General features: G+C 38.6%; 1 protein-coding gene across 4 annotated transcripts in view; it reads right to left on the bottom strand.

Annotated features, from left to right (window-relative positions):
* Positions 1 to 2,807: 2,807 nt before the first annotated feature.
* vti1a (vesicle transport through interaction with t-SNAREs 1A) overlaps positions 2,808 to 12,885 on the bottom strand; it is a 140,581-nt gene continuing 130,503 nt past the window's right edge. For all 4 annotated transcript variants that reach the window (XM_066693541.1, XM_066693539.1, XM_066693542.1 and 1 more), the window contains one exon: positions 2,808 to 6,709. Coding sequence is in view for 2 of the 4 variants with exons in the window: in XM_066693539.1 (XP_066549636.1) it covers positions 6,616 to 6,709 (94 nt within the window). In the remaining 2 variants the exon portion in view is untranslated. The remainder of the gene's footprint in view (positions 6,710 to 12,885) is intronic.

Genomic DNA, 12,885 nt, shown 5'->3' with positions numbered 1-12,885 from the left:
TAACAAGTAACAAGGTCTCAAATGCTACCAAAGCTTTACCTCAATGGGGACCTTCCATTTCTGACTCATAGTTACGAAATTTAAATCACAATTAAGACCTAAAAAACATATTTTATCATCAGGTGTTTGTTTTGGTAACCTGGGCCATATGTAAACAAAGAGAAAAGTTACTTATGGTACATATTTAATTCACAATTTTGAAAACAAATACACAAACTAACAAACACAAAAATCTTCATTCAAATCTTTATTTTAGTAAGGAACGTCTTCTTACATTGATGTATAGACAGCATGTGCCTGTAGACTGAAGAATGGACTCAAGTCTGTCACATCCAGACAAATTAGCATGATATACACAACCTTTGCCGAGTGTTAAAGAGTTCCTTCACAGCTTTATTACAGCTGGCTTTTATTGTAACAGAGAAAGAATGAAAAGACATCATACAGATTTGTCACCTCTGAACCCTCCATTCTCTGGACCTGGCATGTCAACCCATAGGGGCCCTCTATGAATCAAATTCCACTTCCTCCGCTGAAACAGAAAGGAAGCTCTCCGATTGGCCCTCCTGCTCATGAATATTTAAGCCCAGTCTGTGAAGCAAACACCAGGGATTCCTGGAGTGGCTGTCGTCAATACAACACCAGGAGAATCGACCACGGATTCAACGCTGTCACCGACGCACGACCACGTGGACATTGACGCTCATGTTGTTGGACTGGCCAGACGAAGCCCATAGATACAATTCAATTCCTTTTTATTTGTGTTCTCGTGGACTAAGTGAAACCCCCTCCCCCTCCCCCTCCATCACAGAGCCTGTCACAGCGGATGGGCCCCATCAAAGTTGACTGACTCCCATTTCCAGAAAGATGTCCCAGGTTATCACCATTAGCTCAGATCTCCGGCTTCCAGGCACATGAATGCCATTCTGTCTTTTGAAGAGGCTGATTTCACTGATGCTTCCCAGTAGAAAATGTAGACCCTTCTCTGGTAAGACATCACATACAAAGTGGATTTGAACAACACAATTCAACAGATTTTTAAATTTTTTTAACCAGCTTTCGGACCAGCACCCCACAGCTCTCATACAAACTGCACTGGAGAACAGTCATCTGGCTTTTGATCCGAGCTCATCGTTACAACAAAAAGGCCTTTCAAAATCGCTTTTAATTTTTCATCGTGTTAAAGAATTTAGCTACTTAAACTTCCTTTATTTCCCATGGAAGAGCACGGATACATGATGAAGTCCTCCAAATATGGACAGGAGCAGACCATTGCGCACTGTCTGGATGGTGAACGTTACACTGTGCCCAGATGGTTTTCATTTCAGCAGGACCCAAAAGGTTAGATATATAAATAAATAAATATAGAGCGATCAACTCTATCCAATGGCTCCATCTGGGTTGATACAAGGGTATACTTACCATGTGGCAATCAGATTCCTAGTAGCAGCTTCACTTAGGAGATAAGATACACTCCTATAGTAAAATCTAACATGTGGAGGGCTAATACACTATATTTTGAAGTATATATGATTTCTAAACACAAGGACGGCAGGGGTGTTGAATCTGGGTTGAGAGGCTTTCGCAGCATCAAAAACGTACATTTCTTTCGCTCATCTCCTCAAAGTCAGGGGCTCAGAAGCACTTCCCGAAAAAAGGAAACCTGAACTGAAATGCTGATAAAGACGTTCAGCAAACCTGAAGTAATCTGTGGTGGTGTCTGCGCTGCAGTGGTAGCCAAAGCATTGGACTATGACCTCAACGGCAACCCACAGATAAGCTACTGAAGACGGAGAACTTGGAGGCTAAAGAGGTGAGTGAGCTGGAGTTGAAACGAAAGTGAGAACCTCTAAAATCTCTTCAGTGTGAGCTGTTTCTCTGCTTTGTGGTCAGGATCTGTGCTCTTGTATGGTTAGACCACAGCCTCACTTTCTTCCTCAATGGCCAGCACTGTTAGCTTTTGCTGACTACCCAATAGTGAATCATCTTTTATAAAGAGACACACACACCCCTAATGTGCACGAGCATGTCAGGTTACGTTTTTTCTTGCACAGGTAGAAAATAAGTTGATGTTTTATATATGTACGTTTTTCTTCCGCCCTGTATCTCCACTTACCCTCCTCTGACCAATTTCAAACTACAGATGAATACGAATTCCTATTGTGAGATCAGTTTTTCAGTCAAATGGCTTGTGAGCATAGAAAGAGAGAGTTCAAAGAGTGGCTGACCACATTGTACAGCTTGTCAGTAAAGGGTTCTATAGCAGAGTAAAACAAATTACTGGTGAAAAGTCCCTCTCCGCTGTGTAGAAGCACACAAGTCAATTTGTGTGCTCCCAATTGGGGCAGAGCCAAAATTAGCATCTCTTGGTGACATGCTAAGCGCAGCAACAAAAAAACATCATGTAATGTAATTAAAATGTGCTTCTAGGAACCCATTTACAAAAACATCATCATATATACATGAAATGAGTCTTTGATGTAAGATTTATTTGTAAAAGAAGGTAAGCCCAATTGTCTCGGTATTCCCACAGCCTGGCTACCCTAAATAGGCTCTGTATTACCTCAGTGAAAAAGCATTTTCGATCCAACTAAAAAAGCTGCTTTTTGTTTTCACACAGTATTCAAATGTATTACCTGAGTTTGTCAGCTCGCCGCCTTTAAACAACGGCATCTTAGTAAATCCCGAAACACAAAAAAGGTAAGCGAACTGTCTGACTGTGCTTGTGTGTGGGTGAAAACAAACTAAAAAGAGTTTTTTGACAAAATGAAACCATGAAGTAAACATTAAAAAAGACACGAGTCCGCTGCTTTTTTAAAATGCGATACTGCATTTAATGACAGTGTTAGAGAACATGCACATTCCACATATCTAGTAATTCATGACTACAGGTAAAGCAACACGGAGGAGAAGTCATCTACAGAATCTGTTGAAATAAAATTATAAACACGAGAGAGCAGAAACAAGTATGTGCGATGTTAGAACTGTGGGAGCTCACGAATGCTTGTTACACGGTTGTGGTGTCAGAAGGTTATTTGATTCCAACAACTTTAATTAAGGAGTGTTTAAAACATGCCTCTTCCTTTACATATCCCTTGCCTGATTTACATAAAAAAACAAAAAAAAACAGCTTTGCTCATTTGCAAAAATAAAAATAAATAAAAACACAAACGTCGTCTCGGGGTCACATTTTGCGCTGGGAAGGACAGGTGAGGCTGTTGTTTGTTTTTTAGTGATCATCATGAGAGAAACACAGCCGAGTACAATAACAAAGACATCCCGTTTAACTCTTTCCTGCCTTTGCAGTGTACAAAAAGAGCCCCCCAGTGCTATAGACTGCGGGGAGTATGGCAGACGCGGAAACATGAGAGAAAAGAGGCAACAGACGCGAATTGATCTGTATTGTCAAATACTGTTGCTTGCGAGTTGCTTTCTGGACAAATGCGTCACTTGCATTAGAAGGAATCTTTTGAGCAGGCTGCTTGTAGATAAATCACGGACACTTACTCTTCCCTGTGGGGCTCAACTGTTAAATGTTTATCACCGAGTAGCTGAATTATTGCAGACTCACCACTTTCTTTTTGAAAGCTGTGTCGCAAGTTTGCTTTAAAACGCCTGCAGAACAGTAAACACAGGGCAATTTTCGTTCTCTTCCTTTGAATGTTTCACTTGACCCGTGTCAGTAAATCTTAATGCAAATAAAAAAGATATCATCTGTCTGTGATTTCAAAAATGTAACATCTGGATCTGGGCGCACGTACTAAAAACACGTGAATTGTATTTAAGTTATTCGAAGACACATCAATGTAATCAACTTCTAGTGGTCTGAGCAAACCAGCGTGTTTTTCTGTATAAATCGTTTTCGTTTTCCCCATTCACGTCAACAAGAAAAAACGAAGCTGCCTCTTACAGCGTGCCGGACCACACATTATCGATAATTTGCGTGAATATATCATGTCTTTGAGTTCTTTTCCTCTGATAATTGATGATACAGCAACACACACCATACACTGCGCTGGAGTACAGAGAAGAATGCTTATGGTCCAGGTTGCAAATTAAGAGTAATTATTTCCTCTCCTGCACTTGTATGTTACTCACAGTTAAAGTCACTTATAGGGGTTAACATCAAGCTTAATTAAATATTAAAGTGTGTCTGTACCTGCTGCTATTGTTGCCCCTTAGAATAAGATATAACCTATTTTTGACAAGTTTTCATCTTCCTCCATGGAAGACGCTACATGAAACCAAATCAGTCGCAAGGAGGAGGGTAATGAATAATCTATTTCATATTCCAAAGGCACCCGCAGCTCCAAGAGGGAGAAAAAAAAAAAAATCAACCAGATGATAGTCAGAGTCTGCCAAGGTACCACATGACACAGCTAATGTTTAAATAATAAAAAGGGGATATAAACAAATCATTAGCCCCCCTAACAGTTGTTTAATGCAATTTCTTAATGAACATAATAGCAGGGACTAATAATGAAAGAAAATAAAAACATCTAAACCGGCGCCAAGTTGTCGGTGATGCTCAATTATTTCCTTGTCAAGTTTTTATGATTTAATGAGCTCCTCTGGGAGTGACGGCTGTCAGTCAGTCGTGACTTTTTGACACCATTACAACTTCAAATACAGCGGCAGCCACGCTGTTTTCCTTGGATTTGAAATACTGAGATGATCTGACAGGTTTGGAGAAAAAAAGTACAGCATGCGCTCACACACACAGACACACACACACACAGACACACACAAACACACACACACACAAAAAAAATGTTTTTCCTGTATGGGTGAGACAATCTCTAGATGCTGTTTGGTAATGAAAAACCAATCATCGAGGTCATTATCTGATGAGGTTCTCTCAGACTGGCAGGATTTTTTTCCCCTTTATTTTGTATTATTATTCCTCAACTTAATGATAACTCTCAACGGGTTTGCCCCGCATGGGATGGACAGAGCTGCACAATTTTGTTCGCCATTAATTTCAGCCTTTGAAGCTCGGTGCTCTGAAGCAGCAGCAAAGAAAGCCCCCCACCAAGCTGGTTCCAAAATAAGACAATCCGGTCTGCCTTAAACAGAATACCAAATGGCCTTCCATCGCCGTCTCCACAAACTGACGTCAGTGGCAGCGCTTGCCTTCACAGCCCTCGTCGGTATGCACACACGATTCTCCAGTATTAAGCGTTTAAAATCATAATAACTTTTATTCAACTGTAAGGTTTCCTAATTTGATAGAAACCTGCTACCCCCCCCCACCCCCTCCCCCGTCCTCAACCCCCCTCCAGGTCCCAGATCTGCTTTCTCGGCTTGAACATAAAAAAGGGACTTGATCAGCATAAGCATACTCCAAGCATTATCCTTTTACATACAAGATATTACCTCTGTAAGGACAGCCAGCGAACTGAATACGTTAACATAAAGCACTGCCGAAAGGTGAAAAGCTTTAAGGTGAGGGGTATATCACTGACACACTAAACGGCAGGAAAATAAGAGTCACTCGGTTTACCGAAAAATGACTCCTCTGGATTTTACACACAGGATAGTTATTATTTGGTCCTGTTACCACTGTTTCGAACTCCCCGGCATAAATCAATCAAGACAGTGAAATTCTCCGCCACAAAACCTTCCATTTGAAATAATTTTAAGTCAGCACAATTATTAAATCATATTATTTTTGAAATTGTTTCTGCGCCTTTTTAATTTTTTTAAATAATCAAGCTAACATTGTTCTCACTCTGTTTTTTGTGTCACAATGCATATAGGAACTATCTGGAAGTGAACACATTGTAACAATTATCTTTTAAAGGTAGTATCAGTTTAAAAGCAACTGACCTAGATATTAATGGTGCACATTAAATATTTTCGATTTTGAGCATAATTTTGAAAATAAGATGAAACAATACTAGATAACTCATTAATACCTATTGACTTTAGCAATCAAATCTAATTTTACCCCAAGTGGGAGGAAAATGCTCACTTTAAGGCACTGACCTAAGTAATATATTTTTGTGCTAATCTGCTTTCACCTTTTATAAGATCACACTAAAACTTTGGAATACGAAGAAGTGTCTGGAACCCCAATGCTTTGATCGGTTAATTCTTTACGAAGTACGCAGGCCTTGATGTTTTAATTACAGATGGTTAGAACCACCGATATTTTGACACTGCCAGTCTGTTCATATTTTTTCTCTATGCAATTTAGACAGGACAATCTAACATTTATCTTATGTAGTGCAGCCGTTATAAAAACAGGACTTAAACAGCAGACATTTAAACACTAAATACAAGACAAATACAGAAAAGAAATGTGGTTGCACTGTTGAGATATCTCCCAGAACCTTTCAACATTGGTTATGCCTTCAGATACGACAGAAATCCTTTCTGTGCAGAGGGAAAAGGAGATTCCATGCAAAGATTTCCAAAAACATTACAAAAAACAAAACCAAACCAAAAAAAAAAAAAATCCTACAACATTTCTTTCACTGCTTGCACCTGAGTCAGTGTGTGCTTGGGAGGAGAGTTCTGTCAGTGCGAGAGAATGATTCATGTGACCAATTTGTCCTAATTACTCAGAACGAATGCTTTGTCGCTATTAATCACACTGGGATTTGAGAAGAATCAGTGTCTTCTGACAGAAAAATAAATAGCCAGCACAATGGTGAAGAGGATGATAGCCCCCAGAACAAACATCAAGATACGATTCTGGATGATCCTGCAAAAAAGAAAAAAGGATAAAGTAAGTCATGGGTAATAAGCACAACAGTTTTCTAGTGCTCCCTGTGGATCAAGCTCTCTGAAACAGTTTTAGTTTGTCTTATTTGCAGTCCTTATCAATTGCAAACTCTTACATATGTTATTTCTTATTACCATTATCAGGAGAACATCTCCAGGAAAAGAAAGATTAAGTGTACATGTATTTATTTATAAAACATGCCACACAAAATCCAGACAAACCTGTAGACAAAGTAACATTGCTCCATGGCTGCATCATGTTTATAAAGGACTTTCTTGCATAGCGTTTCAATAAAGAAACCCATTCACTGTATTCAAATAAGTATGCAGTACGGTATGTGAGCTTCCACTAATAAGGTATTAAACTACATTTCCAAATATTATAATCATATAAATAATGCAGTTAAGTGTCTGTGTTTTTTTTGTTTGTTTTAGTTTTTTAACATGGGTAATTGAACAAATTGTTAGTTGTGTCAGGAGTGGAAAAACAAAAACTATTGCCAGCACTGAATAATAAAGTAAAGATGTGAGTAGAAAAGTGCAACAAAACATTGTTATGGTTAAATGCTGATTGAAATGTAAATTACATTAAGTTTAGAGAGGGAAGTATTACATTTTTGTCAATAAACATGTGTTAATTTAAACAGTAGGTAGTTTCTGTCGGCCTCAATTAAGTCTGACAGGATCTATTTGACCACCTCTGCTATGTCCGTATCTCTCACACACACACAGACACACACACACAAATGTGCCTAGGATTGCAAGCCTTTCCTTTCATGGTAACATGGAAAAAGTACCTCATGCAGCTCTTATGAGCAATAAAACCAATGAATCACTTATGGAATTCTCCTTCTAATTCCAAGTAATTATTATTATTATTATTTTTTTTAAGATTTTACATTTGCCTTATGTCACTTGCACCAAATGAACAATGAAGTCTTTGAATAAAAAAATAATAGGGAAAAAAACTAGGTGAAAAAAAAACAACAATAAAAAACAGAAGACAAAAAACATGAACGGGGGGGGGGGCAGAGAAAAAAGCGTGAAATTATGCAGTTACTCTCCAATGACACACCAAAAGTGTTGTCTCCCGATGCTCCTTGACAGATTACAAAATTATCACATTTGCTGACATGCCTTGGAAAAACAGAGCCTGTGTCCACTTTTCTAAGCAGGAGATGAATGGCCCAAGTTATCACCATTCATCACTCACACACTGGACACTTAACCTATATTCCTCCCTCGCTCCGAACTCACACATGCAGGCCATATCTCCCAGTCTCGGGGCCGGGGACACCCTAGTTTCCAGTCCAACTGAGCTCAAAATGACTGCGGCAACTGGACCTTTTAATTGAACTATTGGCTTGAGTAAATCTTTTAGTAAAAAATTGTTTTCAGTTGGACGCGGCAAAAAAAAAAAATCAGTTGCAGGTGATGGGACTCAAAACTCCACAGTTAGACAGATGTTCTCAGTAAACAGGTGAAATGTAAGCATTTGCAGATCTAAGACTGCAAAGACCTTTGGGGGGACATAATGCTGTAATTCCCACCTGTGTCTTTATATCATGAATACATAACCCATGAACAGTGGTTAAAACATCAACCAGTTAATAGAGATGTTGAGAACTAAGGATTTCTGAAACTAAGGACTAAGTGGAGAAAACAGTTTAGAAAAAACTAATTAAGAAAATAGTTCAGTTAGGCTTAGTAATTAAGGTCTCAGAGTGCATTGCTAGACAACGAGTCCTGCATCAGCCATTATATGATGCAACTGAAGAAGTCTGCTGGATTTTAACAATAGGCTTAACTCGTGTGTTTTCTCACTGCAGTTACTAAGAGACATTTAATGTATGTTTTTGATTCCTTCAACTGGCAGGGTGTTTATTTAAAATACCCCCCCCCCTTGTAATTTGCAGTTATGAAAACAGAACAGACTCAGACTTGACTCTTCCTTCAGGTGACGAGGAATGAGTCTCACAAAAGAGACACTCTACGGGGTCCACAGACAAAATGAGTGCAAATGATTTGTGGTCTTAAGCAAAACGCAAGGGGAAAAAAAAGAGGAATAAGCATATGTTATCTCCCTCATGTCTATTTAATCTTCATGCATTATTAACAGTGATTATTTACCCAGAAATGCACAACAGAGATGCCAAGTTGTGTTTGCGATTCGGGGTCCTGCTGGTACCCAATTTTGCAGCTGAGTGGACTGGTGTACTGGGAAAGGAAGTGACTCCTTCCCCCCAGGGTCAAGCCATTATTGAGGGGGTCATTTGGGGATTGAAATACACGTGTCTTGGCGTACACTGTTCAGTTATGCCGAGAATGTAGTGCTGGTTGCCTCTTTCAAACCATTTGATTAGTCCTGAGAATAGTGGGCCGACGCTTCATAGCAGACCCGGGCCTGTTGCTCTCTCACCTTCAGCAGGTAGGAGAACAGCTTGAAGGAGGGCTGAGCTGTGAGCGCTCGTGGCTTCAGCACACCTGCTTCTCCAACATATACTTAGCAGTGCCAAACCCCCTATTGATACAGGGCAGCTCGATGAGTTTACAGCTAATGAAATTAAACAAGTGCACGCCTACACTAGGGCAGGCATTTTATAGCCCTCAGAGGACCTTGAGAAGATAGTCATCAGTGTGGCGGCTGCACACAGCCAGTTGTTTACACACAGTAATGATTTTCGCTCGCATGTGTGACTAGTTACCACCAGCAATTTACACAGTTGGACAAGGAGTTCAATTGATAAGGTGCCGAAGTCTATTGATTCCAGATAGATTAATGGTTAACTATTCCAGTTCACTTGATGGTAAATGAAGGAGACTTCCGCGTCGTTCCGTTCAATATATCCGTAAGTTGAAATATCCGTGGAGGACCAACAAAATAAATCTGAATTCAAATGAACCCGATTTTGAACTTTAAAGAATCTCACAGTGCAACAGAGTCATCTCCAAATTATTCCAGCTGCTCCACAGCAAACTGAAGCATCCTAATGAACAAAACATTTAAAATATGCATTTAACACCGTGCAAGCCTTTTGTATAAAAATCCAGCAAGACAACTGGGCAGTGGAGCAGATTAATCTTGAATCAATTCGGTGAAGTCTCTTAGACTCCTGCCTACAGTAATGTAGATTAATATGCCTGTGGTACAGCTGGTCTGACAACCATTTTATAGGTAGGTGGAGGGCCCCAAGGCAGCCCTAATGCTAATTTAAACAGGATTAAAATTGAGTAATACTCATTTAAGCAATGTTTAAATATATAAAAAATGGTGTCTGTGACACTTTGAAAGTCTAAGCCTTGCCCTAACAGTAAGCAGAATTAACCTTCCCACCAAAGCCGTGAGTCATTCTTCAGCTTTAGACGGCTAAATGGATCTATACAAAAAATGCACTGGTGCAGGTTCTGAATTTGCCAGGTTTACTGAGAAGAATCATTTCGTTTGGTTGTCCGTTCATAGTTTCGTTTACAGCTGAGGTTGTGAGAGGAGCATCGCTGACTTATTGACATGTTTTCAGTTCCTTTCTGTCGCTCTTCATGTCGTTGTCGGTTTACAATAAACACAGAAGGCCGAGAGACCATACGTCTGTACAACTGTTTAAAAACCAAAACAAATATATATATATATATATATATATATACACACACTGCACAGATTACATTTATATGTCTACAGTTCAAGAAACTTCAATATGTTTTGTCTGTTTAAATATACGGCCACCATGTGTATTAAGGAGCCATATGTTAAATATCCAAGTACGCCGTACATTTCCGTATGGGACACTATAAGAAAAGTATAACCGTAATGGATCCCATGTGGTTCAGTACAGTCAATAATAAAAAAGGTACCGTCTGCACTAATAAAACAAGTAAAAGCAGCTGTAAGCTGTATTAAAACCCAAACCTGACCCTAACTCTTCCCTGCATATCTTCCTTCCCAGTTCTAGCTCTTTGTTTTCAAAATCATCCATATTATTCCTCGATTGTTACTACAGTACAGGACCTACAGTGCACAAAGTCATTTTAACTTCAAACTAGAATGTAACAATCTTTCCAGAATTTTCCAATTATGATTTGATTATTACTTTATACACTAAGAAAAATGTCATAGTGACATCTAGGGGTATTAAAATAATATTAATTATCATGCAAAGGGTTCACAGACAAAAAGGACAATACTGTGTAGACGTGAACAACAGGGACATAGTTTTGCTGATTTAAATACAGAAAAATGAGAAAATACATGGTAACTATAAATCGGAATACAACTAAAAATATTGTCCAAGAAGGGAAATTACAGCTGAGTAGTAATCATATAAGAAATTGCTCATTAAGCCAAGTCTATTCAATAAAGTATGCTGCTGGGAAAATTAAATGTTTTTTAAAAGTCCGTACAGAGAAATAAAATAAATAAACTTGTATGAAGCTTATTTCATTTCACAGAATGCCCATAAAACATGACTTCCACGTATCTATTAAACAAAATTGGAGTAAAATGACAACCTTTTCCTCTTTATTTTGAGAAAGTTTTAAAAGGCAGCAATAAGTTCTAAAGCCAACCTGAGGCCTACATGTAAAAACCTTCATTTGATATAATCAGTATTATTCATGCCAGAGACCCGGTTGATTTAATAAATACTTTCCCTCCAAAATATTCCTTCCTTCCAGTTCTGATGCCGTCGCAGCAATACGGGCTCTTCAAGCCAGCCAGACGGCAAAGCGAGAGAAGGAGAAAGAGAGAAAAAGCAGGCCCACAAATTCAGCTGAAAATTGATAAAAAGAAAGAAGAAAAAAAAAAATCCCAAGTAAGGCCGTTTAGCAGGGGAGGTGGTAGAAAAGAAATTCCTCAGAGACAGATAAAAATAATGAGGACTTTTCTGTCAGAAAAGATTTACAAAATCGTACCAGCATTATTAAAATTTAAAATATATATTTTTTTTCAGCAGTTTTTCAGCACCCCTTATTACCAGCTATAATGAGGGCAGCGAAACACCTCCACAATGTGAAGGCTTGTTGTATGCAATAAACTCCCCCCCCCACCTCTTTCCCTTTTGGTTTAAAGGTAGTGAAGACAAGGGGTTTGAGTACTCCATGGTTACACATACACATTCAGACTTGCACACTTACACACAATAACACACAAACACAAGCTTTAACTGCTTTAGAATAAATATATATATAAATCATGATTTTTTTCTCCACTAGGCCAATAATAAAAACAAAAATCAATCGATGTCTGACCCGTTCAAGGAAAATAAAAATACTGGGAATAACCAGTAACGGTGCGGTAAAGGAAAAAGAAAAAAAAAGAAAAGAAGAAGAAGGAAAAAAAAAAAAGAACGTCAGAGCGATCAATGTATTCACAAATGGTTTGACTGATGGACAACATGCTATCCATCCACCTTAGAGTTGAAAGGTTGTTTAGTGGTAGCTGTAGCTAATCTTCCCTTTCTGCTTTCTGAATTTTAAGACTAACAAAAATACTTTTTTAATTTTTTATTAGTCTTCTTTTTTTCCTCTCTCTTCTGGTATGCTTGTACTTGTCAAGGCAGCCTTTTTTTCTGTATGTGATCTGTGGCAATGTTAAGTCAGTTGACAAACAGCGATATCTTTTATAAAAATACACTTAAATCATATCAATGCTGGGTTCAATAGATATGAATAATAAAATAAAGAGTGTGTATATATATATATATATATATATATATATATATATCCTTCCGGGTTACCAATTACTCAAAGCTAGCACACCAAACTTGTATCATTCAGATTGAAAACCTCCAATCCCTCAAAAAAGTATTTCTGTAATATATATATGTATGTATGTATATGTATATACACTCACCTAAAGGATTATTAGGAACACCATACTAATACTGTGTTTGACCCCCTTTCGCCTTCAGAACTGCCTTAATTCTACGTGGCATTGATTCAACAAGGTGCTGAAAGCATTCTTTAGAAATGTTGGCCCATATTGATAGGATAGCATCTTGCAGTTGATGGAGATCTGTGGGATGCACATCCAGGGCACGAAGCTCCCGTTCCACCACATCCCAAAGATGCTCTATTGGGTTGAGATCTGGTGACTGTGGGGGCCAGTTTAGTACAGTGAACTCATTGTCATGTTCAAGAAACCAATTTGAAATGATTCAACCT

This window comes from Amia ocellicauda, chromosome 20 (genome assembly GCF_036373705.1).
Source record: "Amia ocellicauda isolate fAmiCal2 chromosome 20, fAmiCal2.hap1, whole genome shotgun sequence".
Taxonomy (NCBI): Eukaryota; Metazoa; Chordata; class Actinopteri; order Amiiformes; family Amiidae; genus Amia; species Amia ocellicauda.
The sequence above is the reverse complement of the archived record's forward strand: the minus strand, read 5'-3'. Positions and strand labels throughout refer to the sequence as shown.